Here is a 23,644-nt window from a genome sequence, read left to right as displayed (position 1 = left end):
GTGTTATCCGCTTTGAATTTGAAGCTTTTGCAGGATATAAGTTGGCGAAAAGTGCCGCACCACGAAATTACCGTCCTTGAAAAATTTACTGTAAAAAGGAGGAATCAGACAATGTCGATAAATATCTATAGCACCACGAAACAAAACGCTTTGGCGTGTTTAACTGGACTTGAAACGGTGTGCATTTTTTAGGCTCCAAGGAACGAAACCTGGCACTCTGTTGGAAATGTGTCAACCGTCTATGAATGCAAAGTGTGATCCAAAGTGGCTGCGAAATTTTACACGGAAAATTTGGGACTCAGTCAATTGTCCAATTAACTACACCTGTTAAGATCAAAATCTAAGGTATTCACTTTGTGAATTAATTTGAAATCAAATTTAATGCTAAACTGAACTCAGCACATAGTGACGACACATTGCAGATAATTTCCACCAGTTGCTTTACGATATGTTGATATTTTATCTGGTTGCAAGAACAAAGAGCTTGTAATCAGGTACGGCGAAATGAAATCTCTGATCTTTTTTGTCGGGCTACAACTTTTTATTGTTCAAGTCAAAAAAAGACATTTTCGGAAATAAAGCTGACGAGAACGAACGATTCGTCAGTTTTATTCTCTCCATTGGCCATGATATTTAACAGATTAGACATTGTGATTGTTTATTGCATTTCCTTTGTTTCGGAAGCAATGAAAGAACCAAAAATCTCGCGCAAATTGTCCTGTCGGATGATGTGTGACACATCTCCTGACCACTCGATGAGTTTGTTTGGCACGCGCTTTTCGTCATAAGCATCAAAGTACTTTTCATCTCAAATTTGTCAGGCTCATAGCGCAACTGCCTGTCATTTCGTCACGTATGGATGGAGGCAGGGCTTCAATCAAGCGCCGAACTATTTACAGCAACAAGATTTCACGCTTTGCAGAAAGCTTTGGTAAATGCCATAAAAATAAGCATGATTGCTTTTTAGTTTAACAGCGTCGCATCAATGAGAGGGTTTCATTGCCACCCACGGGTCACTATCTTTACTGTCCGTGGGCAAGTGGTCAATTAATCTCTTTCCAAACTGCAAGAGTGCTACACCAAATTTTCTCACCTCATGAATTCTTGGCAAAAAAAGCGGAGAGTTTTTATTTAATTTGCTAATCGCCGCGAGAAACAGACGCCTAAGTAGGTTGGACCACTCGGCATCTGTGTCATAAGTGCCGCAGTTTTACTCACAGCTACTATGAGGATCATTGTGTCTGACATCTCCAGTAAGTGTAAACATCTGTACTTTTTAACGTCAAGATTCTTTAAAGGACGATTGTAGCAAGCGTTTAATCCTTGGTTTCACATTTGCTTGGAATTGAAGCTCTCGTCCAACCCAGCTTACACCCCTTCCATTTTATGATTTTATCAACGCCTGAAGAAAAGCGAACGCGGAGACGAGAGGAAATTACGTCTTTATCTCTTCTCTTCCAACCCCTAAATTAGAATATGAATAGCGCATAATAGGTGATTGCTTGTATACGTTGGCAGTCATCTGCATAACTTGTAATATTTTCTTCCTAGGAAGAGTCTTGGCAGAATGAACCATAACAACACCAAGGCGCAAAAATGACCCGTGATTGATTAGGTGTGAGGAAGGGAGTCGTGTGGGTGATTGAAGACGCGAACTCGGAGAGCACGTCGCAAATTACTTGGCTTAATACACGATAGGTTTACACAGTAGAGATTAGGAGACGAAAGCTAAGCCATATCACTCTTGATTACAAGAGTGGTGTTTATGGCAATAGTGGCATTTGGCAATCGATCACGTTGGCGAACTGCTGAGCTTCATTTCCTTATTGTAAAGGGATTATTGAAGGACACATCAAAGAGGGTTTGCGTTCCAAGGGAGAAGACAAGCCATGGGGACGCAGCTCTTCGTCTCGGCGATAAATTTCTTGGCGATATTTACTTTGTCTTTGAACTCGAATCGACAAATGTACCCCGCAGTTGAGGCGGCTTCGCCTGTGAGAGCAAACTCGTGTTATAATGAATTTCGCAGGCCGCAAATGTGTCTCCCAGAATTTCATAACCTCGCATATGGCAAAAAGATCTTTGCAAGTCATTCGTGCGGGAAACCTCCGCGAAGATTTTGCAAATGGGAGACACCGCGAGAGAAAACTTGTGATGTCTGTGACTCAAATAATCCTAGCAAAACTCACCCAGTGGAATTCTTGACGGATCTGAATAACCAAAACAACGTAACATGTTGGCAAGCGGATCCCAAGCAATCAAGAGAAAATATCACCCTTCTTCTCTCACTGGGGAAAATCTATGACATCACATACATTAGCCTACAATTTTGCACAATTAGACCCGATTCTATGGCTATCTACAAGTCAATGGATTTTGGCAAAAGCTGGAGACCTTATCAGTTTTATTCCGGCTCATGCAGCAGGGTCTACGGAAGACCGAAGAAAGCTTTTGCTACAAAGGAAAACGAACAGGAAGCTTTATGTACAGATGCACATCTTATAAAGCCACTTCAAGGGGGTAGAATAGCTTTCAGCACCCTGGAGGGCCGACCCTCGGCCAAAGACTTCGAATCGAACTTCGTTCTGCAAGAATGGGTCAGCGCGACAGATGTTAAAGTCGTCTTCAACCGCATCAGCTCCACAAAGACGCGTGATGTGCGCAATTATTACGCCGTATCAGACTTCGTAGTCGGCGGACGATGTCATTGCAACGGGCATGCGAGTAGCTGTCCCGCAAACCGTGACGGAAAACCAGTGTGTGACTGTAAACATCACACCACTGGTTATAACTGTGAACAATGCAAAGCCTTCTTCAACGACAGACCCTGGAGACCCGCTACAGGGAACTCAGCAAACGAGTGTGTAGGTAAGACCATTCTAAAAAAGTCATCACTTATTTAATTATCCATTCAGTTTAATAATCCTTGTTTTCATGCTTTAACCGAGTGAAGAAAGGGTCCAAATGCCGCTTGCCCACAACGTTTGAGTCTGTAAACGCCGAAAAGCTTTGCGTGGGACCATTCTGCATGAGGCGAGAGTTCCTGCAGCGCTGTTTATTTTACTGAACAATGTAAATGAATCCATGTATAAAATTAAGAATTAAGGCCTTTGCAATGAACGCCGTTTAGCCATGTTTCTCTTGGCGCTTTTATCCTTCCAGCATTTTTCAAAACTGCCATTTCATGTGTCTTCCTTTACTTTTAGGTTTCGTTTTCCCCCAGATAAATCCAAGCTTGTGTGATGTGGTTCAGTTGAGATTGGTTACGTGGTTTTATATTGTTTTATGGGGTGTATTTTGTCTCCTTTTGAACAAACCCGCATTAACTGTCATCAGAACACGTTTGGTGAATTTAAGGCTAATTAGCGATCACGGGTAATCCAAAACAAGCCGAAGGCCTTACTTCGAGATTGAGGAGGAGGGTTTTCTACTTGTTTTTCACAGATTTTAAATTTGTCGCTTCTAGCGCCTAAGGGGCATAACTTTTCCGGCTTTCTTGACTGCTGCAAAGGACTGATCTTGGTCCCAGAATGTCTAATAGACGGTTCTGGACAATAATGGAGGTGTTACATTTTAAGGACTGTTGTTTCATCTCCAATATTAGGTAGCGATATTTTTTATTATAAATTGTTTTGGTTGCGTACAATTTTACACGCTCTATTCAACTTCTAGACGAAAATTGTCATAACTTCATTTTCTCATTTCTCTCTTCGACTTTGATGAGATAAGCCTTTGTTGGACGAACTTGTTTCATTAAGGAAATTTTTTGAATGAGAAATTCAGGAGAAATTATAAGTCGATCTCAAGAAATCCAATAAAAACGTATTTGCGCCAAACTAGGATCTACAATTGTTGGCTAATATTTTTATATTCAAGTCATACCAGAAAATACTCACGTACTTTGATGGAGCCTTTGAAAATATACAAAACAAAAAACAGCATTAGCAACGTTTACTCAAATTTACATTGAAGGGCGTAGAATGGATCCCCCAAACAAAGATCTGTACATAAATGCGTTGGCGTTTGGCGTCTTAAAAAAATCACTTTACAAAACCTTGACAAAGAACTTTAAAGGAAGGAAATATTCACATAATCAAAGCTTAAGGTCTTTTGTTTGACGTGTCGAAATCGTTTCTTAAAGAGAAGTAATTAAAAGAGATTCCACAAGAGACGCCGCAAGACGTGGAAAATTTCAAACCCACTTTTATTGAACTAACACAATACAGAGTTTAAAATTGTTTTTGGATTTCCGAGATGAGACGTTCTGCGTTTATCTTCCTTAGGCTTTTTTTTTACTTCCTGGAGAAATTAGGGAATCTCTTCGTAATGTGTATCAGCTAAAACGGGATCGTAAATACATTTTCAAGCTTTTACAGTGCTCCCGAGTAAATCTCTGATACTTCATTCAGTGCTTTGGTGTCTGACAAGATGAAGTGCTAATTTATAGTCCACGTCTGCGTGCCAAGGAATTTTACACTTCAAAGGTTGAGTCAACATTCCGCGGAAATAGAACGGCTTCAGGCTTTACAGCTTTAGTCGTTGAAACCGAAGGAATTTGATCTTTTCAAGCCAATTTTACGTGTAGTTTTAACTGCATAACATGGGAAAATTCGTTTTAAACCAAACGTGACGAAATTAAATCTTTTTTTTTCGTTGGAGTTGTACACCGTCAATCTTTCATCAAACGAGTATCCTTCAAGAGGACAGATGTTATTATCTTCGTTTTTAATCTACTTAAACAACTATCACGTCTCTTCGAAGCTGAAAAGATCAAAGATCAACGATCGTGCATGGCCATCAGGAGTAATATAGCCCGTAAGGCTCAGCTTATGGGATTTTTTAAAAATTAAATGAATGTCTATATATTTGACGTGCGGGTTAGAGGCGAAGGATTGGAGTGATCCCCGCACTTATAATTAATTGGACAATTTGATCAGTTGTCTGGAGAATTCACGGGGGTCCAATGGAGATTCGAACCCATGACCTCTGCGATTGAAGACAAGTTGATAAGGGAAGAAATTTTGCTCTCTGTCACTTTCGCCATGTCGGCTCTTCAGCACGCATGTGGATTTCGGCATCAACTTTTATGTTTTCACGTTGTTGGAAAGAAACAATAAAATTTCGAATTTCCTTTTTAGCCAAAAAGACACCAATTAGTTGTAACCTATCAGTCTGATTTTATTTTTTTCATTGTAATTGAACGATAAGCCTGAGAAGGCAAGTACTTAAATGGTTCAAGGTTACCCAATAATTACCCAATAATTATAGAAGTATTCTCGGTATTTTTCCTTCTGTCATTGGATCAGTAAGTGTTAGGACCACAACAGCTTTTCTCTGCTTTGTTAATTTTCGTAAAAGAGATTCTTGTCTTCGTAAGCCAGAAAAAGAAGCAGTGGTTCCCATCAAAAGTATTACATTTGTATCCCACTGAAGTTAGTGTTAGCGGAGAATACATCGCATCAACTGACGTTCTTCCGCCCATGCGTAATTGCGATAGCGAACCTAGCCAAAGATAAAGGCCGACAACAATAGATTTGATTTGAAGAAAAAATCCGGGAAAAAAAATCATGAAAAGGAAACTTCTGCATGTCTACTTTACATTTTTTCTACCTCACAACGACGAGAAATGATTCAGTTAACATTCGTTACTATTTCTGTACAGTGGTTTTCAATCATTGGGTCTCACCCACCCAGCCGAGCTCGCCTATTTATCTCAACAGAGATTTACCCCACTTTGTTGTCTCATGGGTGTTATATTAGAGAAAGACGCCTCACTGCCTTTGTGTGGGCATCACACTACAGACAAATGAATTCGTTCAATGTGAAATTAAGGTCTTTCGTATTGTGAACAACGTTTAACTACAAATTTAGCAGTTTTATTTTCTTCAATGTATGCAAATCATGGATAACAAGACGGCTGTCGTGTTATCGCCAGTTTTAAAGAATGGAAAACGAGACACTTGCATCAATCAAAAACTGTAAAACACCCGGCAATTTGGCGCCGTTAAGTCGTGAATCACACTCACCCCAGCATGCCTAACGCGAGACTTGATTGTGTCCTGGTGAAAACGCTGTTTGAAGCGCATTTCCGTCTACAATTCCCCAAAGTTTGACAACTGTCTGTTGAAGAAGAGATAATTATTATTAAACACACATTTGGGTCTTCCCCAAAAATTCCTCCATTAAGTGTCCGGCCCATGGTTGCGTTCGCAAGCTACTAACACAGTAGATACGGCTTTAATGTGGCTTATTTTTAGCACAGTTCTTCTGGTGCGGCTTACAGAAGATCAAACTGTAATAACGTTATGTTTCTGACCAGCTAACGTTTTCGCTTGGCCAGGAGTGATTTTTGCACGTTCCTCTGCCAAAGCAAAAGACAATGATTTTTTTCCAGAATTGCAAATTTCCGGCCTCCTTGTTATTTGAAGGTGTTATTTGCTCTATTTCGCGGCCGGATTTAGGGGAGTGGATGAAGACTGATAAATTGAGCGGTGCTCTTTGTTTAAACCGCTGTGCCTTAGGTCCAAGCTGTGATAGAAATCATAAATCAATGAGCATGACAAGCAACAATGAACCGTGGATTCAATCACGTTTCAATGTATCAGCAATATACAAACATTTATACAGTGCAGAGAAATCCCTTATGAAAATATAGTCTAAGTGTGGGATAACCATGAACGGGTAATCCGGCTCAGAAAAGTTTCGGTTGAGCCCTGAATTCGGCAAGAATCATTTTGAATCAATGTGTTTACGCGAAAGCTATGACTCCGGAACACAAAACTACTAATAAATAATAAATCTGCGTCTCCTTTTTAAGTGTTAAGTGGCACTCTCTGGCTTGAGCCCGGTTTTTTGTCAGCCATCATTCTTCGTGCACACTTTTTCAGTCCTATCTCATTGTATCTGAAAAGCACGAATGAATGGAAAGTAAGTGGGCGTTCGCAGAAAAATGTGACACCAGATAAGAATGTTGCACCATTTATATGGAGATGGTTATGAAACTGGACAAGTTTCTTTGTTTTTATTCTCTGTTTTGGCCCTGACCATGCACAAAGCACACCCTTTTTTCAAATGACAGCCAATCAAAAGTTTAGATTAATTTATAAGTCAAAACTCAGTTGTGAACTGAGGACAAAAGATTGCGCATGTTCGAGGTCAAGTTAACATGAAGTGCGACTGTGCCGTTCTCGCTTTTGAAGTTCTCAGGGTTTCACTAAACCAGTCCATTTACATGAAGTATGCTCCAAGGCGTTCCAAACTTGCTGCCTCCAGGAATTCACACAAATAAGTTTCGAATTTGATCCTGTCATAGACGTTATTGTTTTGAAAAAAAAAAAAGCATCGTGATGTTGTAACATGCAGAACGATATTTCGTTGATCAAATCTACTGGGCTTTTTTGTTTTTATTATTATTATTATTATTTTTTTTTTTGCCATTTTGCAAAGCAGCTTTGTGCATTCATTTCGCTAGGAAAAGCCGAGAATGAGATTTAAAAAAACGGTGTCTGCAATTTTTAGTGTGTTTGCTGTTCGTTGTCTCATGGTAACATTCTCATTTTTTTATCTGCAGCTTGCAATTGCAATTTGCATGCAAAGGCGTGCGTGTTTAACATTGAGCTGTTCAAGCTTTCCGGAGGTGGCAGTGGCGGGGTATGTGTTAATTGCAGGCATAACACAGCAGGGAGATACTGTCATTACTGCAAGCAGGGATTTTACAAGGATCCTACAAAGGACATCACACACATAAAAGTCTGCAAACGTAAGTAACTATAAGAGTAACTATAACTGCTTTTTGGATTAACTTGAGTATATGATGATTTCACTTATGTACCGGCCTGAATTATGAAAAAACTGGCGCCAGAAATACAGCAAAATGGATTGGAGGCGAGTTTGAGGTGAACTCGTACGGGGACACTTTGTGACGCTTATTGAAATCAGGTTGCATCTAATCAGCTGCACTTCCGGTCCTATCGGCACCTTATCTGTGGTTTGCACATGATCAAATTTACAAATGTGGTGAAAGAAAAGAGGTGGCTCATATGGAGATGTATTGTTTGCTTCGTCAACATGGTGGCGATTATTCAATGAGCAACCGCCTATAAAAAGCCAAATGGTGGAAAATTCCGGAACCAAAATTGGCTTCACATTCAACAAGTTTCCTACCCATGTCAAGAGAGATGTCAATCAAGCTCAAGTCACGTTCCAAAGATTTTTTCTCAACGTCAAGACATAATTTTAAGCAAGCTCAACAAAATTAAGTCATCACATTCAACAAATTTTCTTTCAAGGCCAAGAGAAGCTTGAGTCAAGCTCAAAAATGAATTTATTTCACTCTCAACTAAAGAATTATCTCAATTTCAAGCTTCGTTTCATGTCAACACCAAATTAATTGACATGTTCTAACAACTTGGACCTTCAAGATCAATCCGCGATTGCCATCACGCTCAAGGTAACCAAACTTTTGCATCAAACAATTGACCCACAATGCAAGTTGATTCAATAACTACCTCGTATACGATTCCGGAAGTATTTACTCCACATAGAATGGGAATTGCTCCATTTAAGCCTTTTACCACTCGACAGAATCTAGATTGCGATAAAACAGTAGTTATTCGAATCAGGGAGTTATCCCTTATTGCACGTCACCAAACGTCATACATTTCGTAATCGAGGCAAGAATAGACTGTGCTTCGGTTGTACAAGAAATTCTCAACGACGTTTGTATTTTGTCAAGTTTTGGAATGGGCAAGAAGAAGTAAAACTAAACTAACAGGCTCTCCCTGCACTAACATGGCAATTTGTTCATAGCCGACCGGGGAGGCTAAAGTTTGAATTTCAAAAAAGGATCCCTTCAGTTGCTTCTTCTTCAATTGCGGTCATACGGTTTCACCTGGAAACAAATGGCAGACATCAAGGTGGACTATAAAAAGACGTGTTGTCGAATACGCTTTACAGGAAACAACAGGATTTTCTTACTGACATTGTCAATAGACCTTTTCTATATCAAACAGTTTATTGAAGAGCACTGGAGTTTTGTGGGCATTGATAACGGTCAGTGCCAGAACGAAAAAGGCGAGTCGACGTCACAGTTTTTTGTTGTTGTAAATAGAGCAATTAAGGTACACTATCAGTCTTGAGAACCTTCTATTTAAACAATAGAGTGTTTCTGTCGAGGAAATATCGGCTGATAGTTGCCCCGCGGAAATTTGATGTTCTTAAAACAAATTTTTGCCCGAGAAGCGAAGCTTCAAGGGGCAAATATGCTGGCAAATATGCTAGTTTTAAGAACATCAAATTTCCAAGGGGCAACTATCAGACCGATAGTTCCGAGACATAAACACTCTATTGTCTTTATTGTTCACTACTAAATTTTCTTCCGCGCGCCAGCTCAAAAATCATGTTGAATTATTTTCAACTTTATTAGACGAAAGCCGTGTCAGCCAATGTAAAATTTGAAAAAGAAAACAAACAAAAACCCTCTTAATACAATTTCGATTGTTTATTTTCCATAAGGCCGCTTGTTTACAGAGGTATTTTCAGCGGACGACTACTATCCATCCGGGTATTTTCCTCGGACGGGCACCATGGGCTGATAGTGTCTCTCCGCGGACGAACACTATCGCGTCACGTGATCAATTTAAACCAATAAGAATCGGAGAAAATTTAGTGGTGAACTATAATCCTCCATGTCTAACAAATCCCCAGTTCACGAGATTATGGTGGCTGTCAGTTAGGCCCTTATACTGAATACACTCGTCTTGAAACAATGATAGCCCATCTGATGCGACAATTATGTGGATCTACTCCAGACACAACTTGCCCTTACTCTGCAGGTCTGAAGCCAGGTGACTTTAAGAAACCTTGGACTAGGGAACAACCCACAAAATGCGAACATTGTTGTGAATTTCTTGTACAACCGAAGCACGGTCTAGTCTTGCCACGACTGCATTGTGGGTTAATTAATTTGTTGACAGTGTGTGGGGTAGTTGTTGGCAACGTACGTAGTTCGGTTGTTTGATGCAAGAGTTTGGTTAACTTGAGCGTGATGGCAATAGCGGCTTGATTTTGAAGGTCCAAGTTGTTAGAACGTGTCAATTATTTTGGTGTCGATATGGAACGAAGCTTGAAACTGAGATGATTCTTTAGTTGAGAGTGACTTAAATTCATTCTTGAGCTTGACTCAAGCTTCTCTTGACCTTGATAGGAACTTGTTCAATGTGAAGTCAATTTTGGTTCCTGAATTCTGCACCATTTGGCTTTCCATAACCGCCTATAAGTTTAGGCCAGAGTTAATGTTAACTAGACTTCGCAAAACTTGGCCCGAACAATCATAAAAGGCAAGATCGTGAATGACTGCTCGCTACTTTGAAGAGGGTGCACAGACATTGGGGAATAAGGATGACGTAGTGGTGAGAGCACTCGCTTTTCATCAACGAAGCCTGGGTTCCATTCTCAGACGTGATGCCATGTGTCGCCGAGGGGATTTTCGCTGTGTACTCCAGATTCCCCCTCTTACCGAAAAACCAACAATTAATTTGATCTGCTTTTAATTAATTTCAGGTGATTTGATTTGATTTAAAGTCTCCTCAATTAGTAGAGAATTCCTGTTCAGCTTGATAAGATTAAAACTTAAGTAGTGATTAGTAATTATTGTAAACCGAGATGTTCGCCGGGAGAAAGATGCAGGATTACGCAGGTGCCAACATGTTTTTTACTCATATTAATTTATTAATTAAGCCCAGGAATTGTTTTCTCTAGTATGAAACAACTAATCCAGAGGTCTTTGGTTCCATTCTAAGCTTCGCTACAGCGTCCGCGGGAATCTTTGAGCTTTTGCCAACATGACCAACTGAAAAACATCAGTGCAAGATGCGTCTTGGGATTACATCCTGGCCACAAAAGGAAAAGAAAGGAATTTTATTTAAGTGTCTGGAGCACTAATTGGAGACACTGTAAATTGAAATTAACAAAATTAACGCAAATCAAATCAAATTTTGCTTTTAGAGTAGAGGGGAAAACCGGAGTCAGACCCATTAGAAAAAACCTCTCGGTGCAGAGTAGAGAACCAACAAACTCAACCCACATATGACGCCGTGTCTGTGAATCGAACCCGGGCCACACCACTGCGCCATCCCTGCACCCCCAAAACAAAATGATTATGCATGTACAGTTTGCCACGCCTAACACCCGCAAAATTCAGAATTTTTTAACTGAAGAAAGCAATAATTAAGCTGAAAGCCGATTATCAGGGTTAAAACCAAATCCGCTGATAAGATGAATTAGGGCAACGGGTCACCGGAAGTCGTTCATAATAATGATATAATTTTATTTAATTCCTACCTGCCGGCCTGTTTTAAGTAAACATATCCTTCAAAGATCCAACAAATAGCCACTCGCGCGCTTTACACGACCCCGGGTTGCTTTTTTTCCCTGGTTGAATCACCGCGACAGGTAACCCTTCTGCAGTCAAATGTTTATTAGCGTTTACATGAAAACAGTAGTCAAGCCGGGTCAGTCCCCCTTGCCGGGTAACCCTTCTCGAGACTCGGGTTGACCCGGCTAGAAGGGTTGAAATTTCTTGAATTTTGTTCATGTAAACACTGGCCCGTCTGACACGGGATCGTTTGAACGTCACTCTTTTTGCGGTTCAGCGCTCTTGCCCATGCGCAGCCTGTAGCAAAATGCTGCTGTCAGGGCATGATGATGAGCATTTAAAACCCATGCAGCTGCGCACAAGCAAATAGCATTGGTAAAATGGTTGATAACGTCAACACAAATTGATGATTCTGATGATTGCATGATTCGTCCGCCATTTTCCTCACTGACAAGTGGTTACCAGCCTTTTCAACCGAGCGAAAAAGGAAATGACCTGGGTCAGCCGAGATCGAGCCAACCCTCACCGCCCAGCCCGGGCTCGTGTAAACGTAAAATTCGACCCTGAACTGACCCGGGTCGTTGTCCAACCCGGGTTCGTGTAAAGCGGCGTTATGAAGGCCTGGCCTAACGCTTGCAACATCTGGCTCGCAACATTGTTGAACACAACATGTTGCATACGTTTGGCCACCCTGTTGAGATATGTTGCAACATGTTGGATGATGTTGTATCAAATTTGAAAACGGTCAAATGCAACATGTTGGATGTTGCATAATGTTGTGCTCGTTTAGCCGTGTTGCACTAGGGCATGCTCGCTAGGTCCCGGTACTTGTTGCGCGCCAGGGGCCTGGGGCACATAAACATCGACATGTTTAAAATGTTGCGAGCGTTTGGCCAGCTTGTTCAACACATGTCGCAACGTCATGCTGCAAAAGTTGGGAGAGTTTGACCGGGCCTTTAGGTTTTTTCCCTACGCTTTGATTTCTTTGTTACTGGGTTGCCTTATGGCAATCCCAGTCTAAAAATGAATGGCATTTGTTCGGTGTTATTATTTTCTTTTTCTTCCGTGTCGGTAAAAGTCTTACCTGTCATTCCCCTGGTAACTGGTATCTTTGTGCATAGAGCCTTCTGCGCGTATTTTCTTAGGATCGAGAAGGTAGTGGAACTGCGTAGATTTCTCTGGTGGACACAGTAGAATCATTAACTTAGCCTGCAATGGCGTCGAAAGTCATGTAACGCGAATGGCGTTTTAGTGGATCCTTAAACAAAATATTCCCTTATGGAGCTCAATAATGGAAAGTCAGTTGGATAAACTAGGCAGGCGGTGAAAACCAACACCTGGAATCTCAAAAGCGACGAGTAAATGGACTTCCACAACAATCTGTCGCCCGTCGAGCAGAAATCAAAGTGAGCTGCATTTCTAAAATAATATTTACCAAGTGTGCTGTTATGTACAACACTGAAACCAAATGGAAAATTCTCTGGTAACTTATGGGTTCAACAAAGACAGAGAACGAATCGAACACCTTAAGTGGATCTGTGATCAACTATGCACAGTCTTCAGGAAAAGAAAATTGGAAATGTGACAGCCAAGAATTATTTGAAAGAAAGGTTGTCGTCTATTTTGTGCTTTATTATTCAAGGAAAAGATTCTTCATGGAAACGGTTTGATCCTGAAATTTTAGTTTGTTGTAATATTGCGCATATTTGACACGATTGAGTTTTTTCTCTTCACGCACGCAATAATAGCAAATATGTTGTTTGTTTCAAAAAAAATTGTTCGCTGGAAAAGGTGGCCTTTATGAATTCATCATGTTTTATGATATGTGTGCTGGATAGTTTTTATGGCAATAGTAAAGCATTTTCTTGTTATTCAAGGAAAATGTTCTCCAGGAAAGGGTTTGAACCTGAAGTACATGGTAATTTGACACGATTGAGTTTCTTGTCTTCACGCACGCAATGAAATAGGAAGAGGTTTTCGCCTCTAAGAGCAAATATGTTGTTTGTTTCAAAAAATTGTTCGCTGGAAAAGGTGGCCTTTATGAATTCATCATGTTTTATAATATGCGAGCTTAACTGGATAGTTTTTATGGCAATAGTAAAGCATTTTCGTGTCAAAATGAGGTTAGCGTTTTTGTGTTGTGCTAACTTAATTAAATATAAATATACATTCTGCCTCGTGAGTTTGTTATTCTCGTTAACCAGCAATGGAAAGTCATTGCAACGCGAATGGCGTTTTAGTCCATCTTATGTTGTTTGTTTCAATAAAATGTTTCGCTGGAAAAGGATTCTGTGATATTTTCTGCCTTTGTGAATTATAATATCATGTTGTGTATTGAATTTTCGAGCTTAAGGTTGAAACGAGCGACAGTCCTGGAAACTTCCTTCTGCTCTTTCTAAAAACTGTGTATCAATATTTATTTACTTTTGCATCAATATTTGTTTTTGCATAAAGCAAGCTAACAAAATCTGTACCTTGCTAAGTTCGCATTTGTTAGCGTTAATAGTATTTTCGGTCCAATGCTTCTGTTTTACGAAGGCGCATATGTTTTTGGTCACCCTTCCAGACACTAATCCCGCCGGAGAGGGATTAACTTCAGTAAACTTTAGTATTACAAAGCTGTCAGATGCTCAGAGGGCACGCTTAAACTTGTGGTGAAAAGAAGTTTATCAACATGTCAGCCAAGAAGCCATTGTTTCTCACTTCCCATTTATTTTCTTCAATCTTTCTGGGTTCAGTACTTTGCTAGTAACCACATGTCTTCTCAGGCTATTTACTCAAGGCTTCTACCATGGCACTACAATGATAGACAATACCAAAACAATATCGTGCACTGTTAGAGCTACATATTACGCAAGGACAGATTTTTTTCGTCGTACGAACGTGTGAGAACCAGTGAGCCAAAGGGCTTCTGCTGGTATGACTCCTGGGTGACCCCTTAAATGGTCTTAATGACCCCCCAACTTGAAAAAATTGTCTGGAACGGTGCACGTACCACAGGCAACGCAGTGTACCCTCAAGGAGGGTCTAGTTAATTTTAATCGAGCAGCCCACCTGTTTTGTGACCTTTTTGCGAAGTGTTCCCGGGATAATCGTTCAAGCCTAATTGACTTATCAGGTCAAAATAGTAAATTCATTTTGTTTGACCCGCTCTGCAAACAAGATTTTTCTCTAATCGTGTTACACTCCGTGTGGGAATGAGATCGTGGCATCGGAACACTGCAAACCAGATTACTGATAACAGGAAAGTTTTCTACGCAGAGGTCACACAGTATGAGGCAGCAAGTGATGAAATTTGGACTTTTCTATAAGCTCGTTATCTGTTTTCGAATTTTCTCCGTTTTAAAGAAAGCTGATAAAGTTGAAGGAAAATCTAGTTCAATAGTGATAATTTTGCAATAACAATCATACGATAATTACCAAGACTTTCCATGATGTGTTCACAGCAAACCAGTTCTTGTAAAGGTTGAATAAAAAGTATCGTGCGAGATTTCAAGATTTATTATTATTATGCACTATTTCAGAAAATACATAATGGACATAACAATCAAAAGAAAGAAGGAAATAGACTAATTATACTCCAGCGAGAAAAAGTGGAAAAGTGCGTAGTGGTCATAGTAGCAAATGCTTTCGAGATGGCCACTACCACAGGAATTAGATGAAAGGAAATATATATATATATTAAATATGTATACAATGTGCCCTCCCATATATATACATATATTTATAGAAGTGAACTGGCAAAATAGATAGTGCAGATAAAAGTGAAATTAATAGTAATAAATTAACAAATTTACAAATTTACATAAATATGCAATATTATTTACATCAATGAGTTGCATCTAAGGAGTGTTACACACACACAAAACAGAAAAAATCAGTGATTTAAAATGAATCGGTGATTTAGAGACATGCGCAGCAGCCAGTGCAGTAGTATCGAGTCGACCCACCCCACAACAGCTCCAGTCATCAAACCCCGGCTTTTTTTTTTTTTTGCATTTACAGCGTGCAACTGCCACCCGCATGGATCTATGGGGAAGATTTGTGACCAGAACACGGGCCAATGTCCTTGCAAAGAGGGCGTGACAGGAAGACAGTGTGGCAAATGTGCTGAGGGATACGAAAACACGAAAAGCCCCATTGTACCTTGTGTTAGTAAGTAGTCGTTTTGCATTGGCTTTAATAGGGAACAGCAAGATTCCGTTACCCAAGAGTATGAATCTGGTATCAAGTTTGTCCCCATCAGCGTCAGAAAAGTGTCGTTTTGCGGGAAAATAAACAATAGACCAAATGCTGTACCCTAATAGACCTTTTTGCAGATACGGCGGCCATTTTGATTTCTATTGTTTCGAATAGCTATTATGGGATGCTCAGGGGGCAAATTAATGCGTATTTGCCCCCTGGGCATCCCATAATAGCTATTCAAATCGAAATGGCCGCCGTATCGGTGAAAAGGTCTATTCAGATCTTCTGAGGTTAAGATTGTTTGAGCATTGTATTTGAATCACAATGTAGCATTCAATTTTAAATGATATGGAAATACCTGGAACAAAACGTTTTATTCCCAAGGGTTTGAATTAAGTACAACATTGAGTTAGCTGATTTGGTCTATTGTTTATTTTCCCGAAAAATCTGAAAAGTAGACACTTTTATGACGCTGGTGAGGACTACGGCAATTTGGGTAAATCTTACTCTTGGGTGATTGGCTTTTGGGAACAGTATGAATGAGCGTTGTGTGCTATACTTCGGTTCATGCCTGATGCCATGGCTTATTGATAGTCACTTCACAGTTCGTCTTATCTTTAATTCACACAAATCATGGTCGATGTTTTTGAACATAAGAAGTTACAAATCACAAGTGGTAGTTGAGAAACACTGGTGAACTTGCTATCATTTGGTTCTGTAGCTGGTTCCATTGTTACAAAGTCTAATTAAATCTTTCTGTTTGGGTAGCAAGTCAGTTACGTAGAGCCTCACAAGACCCGCTGCAACACAGCCCATCAAAACCAGTCTTTGCATACTGGAGAAGTATCACTCTAACTTTAAGGAAGGAAAGGGTGACAGGGGCTACGGAGCGGGAGGCTATTTTACTTTTTTCCCCACGGTGTTGTTTTCTCCTAGACGTCTCCCGCCTCCCCTCACATTTCCGGGATCCATACACAAACGTACTCCTCGGACCTGGGTTAAAGGAGACAATAGTTCATGAGCGGACGTAGATGTTGTTAACCCATTTTACTCGTGAACTAGCCCCATTGACGGGTAAAATCGTGTAGCTTCAGAAGGAAAATCTTGAAGTGTCTCTCTTAGGAGAGGATCGGTTACAACAGAAAGAAACAACCACATGATGCCCGTTTGTTTGCCAAAGTGGCGTCTGATGGATATACACATCTTCAACTTACTTATCATTTGAACTTTTCCCTTTTCCTTTCAGAAACTCCAAACATAATTATGTCCACACAACCCAAGGATGCAAGTAAGCATGCCCATTGATTTGTTCTAAAGATAGTCGTTTGATTCAAGTGGTCATCCATGGGGTAGCAGGTTATTCAAAAGTTGATTCTATTCTAGAGTTATGGAACTTTTTCTTCCCTTTCAGCGTGTTCTCAGTGCAAGAAAACCGGTCTATCTGGAAAAAAGTTTTGTCGAAAAGACTTTGGTAAGTATACGAGGAAATTTTCAACAAGAAAGTCTTTTTCTTGCGTTTTCTTTTGCTTCTGTTCCTTCGTTTTTTGTTTTTAAATTTGTACCTTGGACTAGTGATTGTAGTGTATCTTTGTCTAGTATTGGTTTTATTAACCAACATTTGACTTGATTTGCGTTAATTGTTGATTTCATTTTACAGTGTCCTCAATTAGTGATCAAGCGCTAGAACGACTAGACAAATGAATAAAGTTCCTTTCCTTTCCTTTTTGTTTCATTTATTTTGCCTTGCCTTATCGCAGCATAATTATTCTTCCTTTTTTGTCGTTACAGCCATGAAAGTAATCATTCTTGCTTTGGACAAGAAGGAACAAGGGGAATGGGTACGAGTGACCGTTAACGTCGCGACACGTTACAAACGCCCATTGGTTCGTCTCAGATTGGGAAATGAATTCCTATGGATCCCACAAAGAGACTACAAATGCAAATGTCCCAAGCTACGACCAGGCCGCCAATATTTGATCGCAGGTTCAATCTCGTCTACCCGACGGAAAAAATCTATTGTAGTGGACAACAGAAGCATGGTGATTCCATGGACAAAGCATCTGGGCAGAAAAGTGGATAGAATTAAGAAGGGATGCCACAGTAATAAAGACACGGTTCAGCGATATAACTGATGAAAGACCGGAATGCGATAAACAAAGTACTTAGAGATGACGTGTATCAGTGCTCTAAATGACTGACATATGATAGAAACGAGAACGCGCAACACGAGAACGAGCAATATCAACCTCATTCCCAGGGCTTTTCGGAGAAAAGCCCTGGGAACGAGGTTGAAGCAATATTTCCGAAGGGTCCCCGGAAACGACGAATACTTCATGAACGTTTGAACGACGCAGTTTTTCTTCGGTTACGAAAGATAAGCTTTTCTGCTGCGCATTCAGTAAGACGAAACCGCTTTCGGTGTGAGCATTTGTTCACGACCTGAAAGGTTGGGGAAGAGGGGAAAATGCAATTTTTTCAAAACAGACAGGTCCTCGTTCAAGATATTAAAATCCGAGTTCAATCTCGTCTTCAGGTCTCTTCTTCTAAGAGACCAAATCGGCTGACTCAATGTTGTACCCAATTTATATCTGGTGCTACGTGTGTTGCATTTGCATTAAATTGTAGCATTCACATTTAATTGATATGGAAATACCCGGAGGAAACGTTTTATTCCCAAAGGGTTTGAATTAGGTACAACATTCAGTTAGCCGATTTAGTTTATCTCTTCCCTTAACCATTCAAATCGATCGCCGAACTGTCTGTTCCCCCACCTCCAACCTTAGAAATCTGGAACTAGCCAAGGTTCACTGGTCACTTAAGAAAGTAATCTACTTTTTTTTAAGAAACATGTTTGTTCAAAAAGCATATGTACAAATTGTAAAAAAAAAGTTCAATCGGCAAGCAAGTTGTCATGCATAGTTTCTCGCTAAACCTAAACGCGTTTAGTTTAAAACATTCTTATCGATTTTATTAAATTACACCACAGTAATCATATAATTTATAAATGATCCAAATTAGTTTACACTGAAAAATAAAGATCTTTTATAGAAGCAGTATTACTCGGCTCAAAGTTTTAACGGTAGGTATAATTCATTAACTTGCAGAAGTTCGAGGTATGCTCATAGACCTCTTTCATAATGGCATCCAGACAAAATATTCTTTTGTTTTCATGATAATAAGCCTTTATAGCCTCGCTACGACGAACAAATTTCAAAAGAATATTTGTTTCAAAATGAGGGCAATAGGTCTAATTAACATAAAGACAAAAGAATGTAAAAGTGGCTTTTTACAACAAAGAAAACAGGGGGGCGTCCTTTTGGCGCTGGTTTCCGAAAGGGTCCGCTTGTTCCAGTAGTTGTTACGTTTGAATAACAAAAAGGATGTTGTAATAAAGACATCTCCGCTATTATTCCTAAAATGAGCGTTTTCGTCACAGCTCTGGGACAAGCCTTTTTTCCATAGCAACTCTTCGAAAACTTTGTTTAGGGCAGTTCAGCATACTTCTCAAGAAACTTGCGAAACAAAGGAGGACGAGAAAGGCACAGGGAAAAAAAACTTCAAAATGCTACCAAAATATTGACGTTGAATGGTACGAAAAAGGGCATTCCAGCGACGCAGGCAAACAAAACTTCACTCTGTAGTGGATGCTTAAAGTTGGTTTCGTGTGGGAGCTTGAGTACAAATACATTCACGTGAACGCATTTGCAAAAATTCTTCGCATCTTTCCAATCATCACAGGCATCCCAAGCTCAGTGCTTTGTTATATGGGAACAAATGGAGACAACAGTCACTGAGACCGCGTTAAATCAGCCAGGACGAAAGCTATTCAGGAAGGCAGAAATACACCATGGTCACAACATTGACCTTTTTATCTGGGCGTACAATTATTTTTATGGATTATATTTGCGGCCATTTTTTGTTTTTGGTGGTTTTCACGTGACGTCATCGCTGCCATGCTGGTGCACGAAAACAAAAGATCTCTCATTTGCTCCTTTTGTTCGTCCACCAGCAATTATACATTGCAACATTGTTATCTGTATCTCTAGAGATTGGTAGCAGACCACCTATACCAACACTGTGCTGACAATAAACACTTGATGACTGGTCCCGGGGAAACAGTTGATTTTGTTTCCCGAGAATCTCAATGTTTCCCCGAGGCGCAGCTGAGGGAAACAAAATGAACTGTTTCCCGAGGGATCAGTCACTTTAAAAGTGATTTGTTATATAGCACAAAAGGAAAAGCGTGCAATGGTAACAGCAACGTCGGTGAACATTCGCGGGTAACAGCCTGTGACGTCATAGATTTTACACTGTTTTATTGTTAGATGCCATGTGACCTCGAAGTAATCAATGAGAGCGCGCGCTGTTAATACTTATTATAAGAAGTCAAAAACAATTAAACGTGTAAGACAGAAACTGATTTTTGACAACAGACGCTACAGCTAGGCGAACTCAATAGCACTTTGAAACAGTAAAACGAACGGATGAATTTCATTCTTTTACCTTTACAAGTACTTCTCAGACACTGCTGTATGTTCAATGAGCTATAAAATTAATTGAATTGAATGAAACTTGGGTCGATAGCTTGCGCTTCTTTTTACTTTGCATTATATATACACTTTTTTCTTTCTGTACTTTCTTTTTCTTTGTTTTGGCTGGACAATTTTTTATATGAAAAATTCTTCAATTTCAAGTTTGCTAATTTTTTTCAATATTTGATTTACGACTTTCGACATCACCCCTATATCTTGGCAAATAGTTCACCAAAGAATAACTAAAAGTAGTAACTCGCCTTGTGGGATTATTCTCGGTTGGTTATTGAAAGGTGGATAATTTGCAGAACATGAATTACAAAACGATTCTGCAGCAATTAAATTTTCAATTAGATAGCTGTGATATACATGTATATCAGGGCAGTTGTATAGTACTAAGTAATCTCTAGCCATCACTGTTTGAGGAAAAAATGTCAACACAATTCTAGTGATCTGGCACTGGGACCACACCCACAACAATTATGACAATAATCAACACAACAATAACAATCAGCATCCCTGCAAAACAAAACCAAAAACAGGAGTTGAAATGAATGATTGAAATGGAAATGGTTAACCCCGTAGACGAAAGGAAGAGATTAACCTCTTAAAGTGTTACTACGACTAAAAAAACAATTCTTTTTTTACTTTGGATTTCAAAACTATGTTAACTAAACACTAACTTACCCACGTTTTAAGTTCTGATTTTGAAAAGACACCGGTTTATTTTAACTGGAATTTTCTTATTTATTGCTCCGCCATTACTAATTTTAAAATCTTGAGAGAGCTGGGTCGAGGAGAAAATGACGTCAAAGACTCACTACTTTAAGAATGCTATGCGTGTGTACGCGGCTGAATAAATATGCAGACTTTTAAACCTGTGTTTTGCATATATAATAAATTGCGTTTACACGCTGAAACTTTAAGCTAGTGAGTATATGACGTCATTTTCTCTAGATCCAACCCTCTGAGGTCCAATCGGTCAGTTTTGAACGTGAGTAATGGCGGACCGTGAAATCCAAAACGTACACTCAAAATAAACAGACTTTGGATAAAACTCAAAGCTCAAAATTTTGTCAGTTAGGTGTTAAGCGAACACGCTTTCAAAATCTAAAGAAAAAAAGGAAATGATTTTTTTATCATAGTACCACTGAACGCGAGGGGCGTACTGCGGTATTTTGGCCCGAGGTCGTGGCAGTACCGACAGAGCGCAGCGAGCCCCGTACAGAAAACGACCGAGCGCCAATATTCCCCAGTAGGGTACGGAAAAATTGGGGTTAGGGACTAGTAGTAAGTTGTTCATTATGTAGACCTCTTTCATAATGGCGGCCAAATAAAATATTCTTTTGTTTTAATGCTAATAAGCCTACGACGAGAAATTTCGCAAGAACTTTTGTTTCAATATGAGGGCAGCAGGTCTAATAAACATAAAGGAAAAAGAATGTAAAAGTGGTGGCCATTTACGAAAGTGGTCTATGGTATCGTTTCTTTGAGCGATCGGCCTCTTCTCCGCTTGGTGATTGATCGTAATCTTCGTCTTCCATCAGCGAACTTTGGACGGCAACCTTTTACATGTCAAACTAAATTCCGCTTGCTATAATTGTACTGTCGTGATGAAAAAAACTAAATTCCGCTGTTTTAAAAATCCTTTGTGTTTAAGAGAGAAATATTGCGGAAACAGGTAACGGTCCGTACCGTAAAATCTCGACCAGAAACCAGTCAAGCAGAGTGTTCCATTTACCCTGAGAACATGCTTATCGATATTGAAATGAACAACAGAGATGGAAATTCGAGCACCCGAACTTGTAATCGGAAGGTCGTAGGTTCGCCTTCTGCAAAGGAGCACTCGCCATAATTGAAAAATATCATCTCTCGAAAAAAGAGTTGTTTAACTAAACCAGCATTTGTTGCCACGACACAATTCACTTTGAAAAAAGCTCCGTGTGGAGTCTGTATCGAGAGCAAACTATGTCGAGTGAATATTTAGTGATGATTCATTTTGTAACCCTTCCTTTTCAGTTTCCACAGCCACTTTGACAATGTTATGACACAATTGTTATCAATAAGAGAAGAGACGCATAAAAAACTAACGTTAATTTGGTCTGGATAAAAGCAGTGAAGAAACTAATTTTAAGAAAAACACGACACTCCTGAGTTTTACGGACATGTTTCGGCAGTTGCCTCTGCCATCTTCAGTGTGAAATGAACTATAAATTACAGTGAAATATAAATACTAGAGAAATTACAATAATAATAACGACAGTAATTAAGACTACGACAATAGTAATTCAAAATTAAACATAAACATCTTAACATCTTTGTTAAGATCAAGATCCTCGCCTGTTTGCCATTATTGATTGTGCATGCCAACACATAACAAACTCACCACAAGTTGAAGATTTTGCTGTCACCCTTTGTACATGTGCCGTTTCTTTTATAAGACGTGTGTTGGTTTGATCCATTCGACCATCAATGTCATCAATGATATCTGCTCGTCAAAACAACAAAATTAAATTCTCAGCATTCAGGGTGCTAAACTTGCACAGCAACCGAGGTTTAAAAAACAGTATGAACAACAAAAAGAACTTGTAAGTACAGTCATCTACAGAGCAGTAGCTGCCTCCTTCTAGTTGGTTTTTGTTACATAAGGCCTCATAAGCTCCAGCTGCAATAATCACCACCACGTGAAAGGAATTTTTAGATTTGCCGCTTTATTTTAATACATGTAGAAGAGATCTTGTGTTGGTACTGTTTGAAGCAACCATTTATTAATGTTATTCATTCTTCATTGAATACCAAACCTTATCACTCTGTGATGTAATTTGCCAAAAATATCAGATATTTTATGAATTAATTCAAGATTTTTGTCAGCACAAATAATTCACAATGAACTATTACAGTGCAACCTGCCTTACTGTGGCCACCCAACAAACTTTCACTCAATTACGTGTAAATACTTCAACTCAACAACCCATCATGATGCAACGGTGCTCAACTTACAACTGTGCAAGGAGGCGTGACTGTCAATCAAATTCACACATCCTGATTGGCGGACAATTTGTAAAAAACTTTGTTTGGTGGCCACGGTAAGGCACGTTGCACTGTAAAAAGGCTAAAAATTATATTTAAAAAAATAAAATTTAAACGTTTTCGACACTAGGTCATCATCAGGGTAAAAAAGCACCGTTCGCTAACTGCATATTTGCGTTTGAGGAAATTGCATTCTTATCGTGTCAGTCTCGCGGGATGTCTCTCGGGTAATTCTCCACTTTCTCAAAACCCATAAGACACCTCTTTTACCCCAAGATGTATTATGGGATTTTAGAAAGTAGAGAATACGATTTCAGCGTTTGGACCCCATCTTGTTCTGGCACAAATAACCACGATCTCATGTGACAGTGTTACGACTTGCCTAAGGAAAGGCAAGTCCTGTTGGACTGGGTTATTATCTGGATGGGTGATCGTTCGAGTACACACTGGGGAGTCACGCTGTTTGGCTATCCTGCAGCAAGAAAGGCTACTGACATCTCTCAAAACTGATGTTGCATTGTAA

The 23,644-nt window shown here is 39.6% G+C and overlaps 2 protein-coding genes across 4 annotated transcripts in view; one reads left to right on the top strand and one right to left on the bottom strand.

Moving 5' to 3' along the window:
* The first annotated feature begins 812 nt into the window (after window positions 1-812).
* On the top strand, window positions 813-18,615 carry LOC137969633 (netrin-1-like). Of its 2 annotated transcripts, none has more exons than XM_068815955.1 (7): window positions 813-931; window positions 1,552-2,868; window positions 7,571-7,759; window positions 15,380-15,529; window positions 16,806-16,847; window positions 16,971-17,030; window positions 17,348-18,615. In XM_068815955.1, exons 2-7 carry the CDS (start codon window positions 1,890-1,892, stop codon window positions 17,689-17,691), a joined length of 1,764 nt encoding a protein of 587 aa, XP_068672056.1. In that variant the 5' UTR covers window positions 813-931; window positions 1,552-1,889; the 3' UTR covers window positions 17,692-18,615. The 2 variants fall into 2 exon arrangements, with proteins under 2 accessions (XP_068672056.1, XP_068672055.1); XM_068815954.1 differs by lacking the exon at window positions 813-931 and adding an exon at window positions 1,050-1,253.
* Window positions 18,616-19,855: 1,240 nt separating this feature from the next.
* The window catches only part of LOC137969634 (syntaxin-8-like), a 17,938-nt gene continuing 14,149 nt past the window's right edge, over window positions 19,856-23,644 (bottom strand). The window contains exons 8-9 of one of the 2 annotated variants that reach the window (XM_068815957.1): window positions 22,478-22,579; window positions 19,856-20,610 (exon numbers count right to left, since the gene is read on the bottom strand). In XM_068815957.1, coding sequence (XP_068672058.1) covers window positions 20,537-20,610; window positions 22,478-22,579 — 176 coding nt within the window. In that variant the 3' untranslated portion in view covers window positions 19,856-20,536. The remainder of the gene's footprint in view (window positions 20,611-22,477; window positions 22,580-23,644) is intronic. The other variant, XM_068815956.1, reaches the window with a different exon arrangement.

This window comes from Montipora foliosa, chromosome 9 (genome assembly GCF_036669935.1).
Source record: "Montipora foliosa isolate CH-2021 chromosome 9, ASM3666993v2, whole genome shotgun sequence".
NCBI lineage: Eukaryota > Metazoa > Cnidaria > Anthozoa > Scleractinia > Acroporidae > Montipora > Montipora foliosa.
The sequence above is the reverse complement of the archived record's forward strand: the minus strand, read 5'-3'. Positions and strand labels throughout refer to the sequence as shown.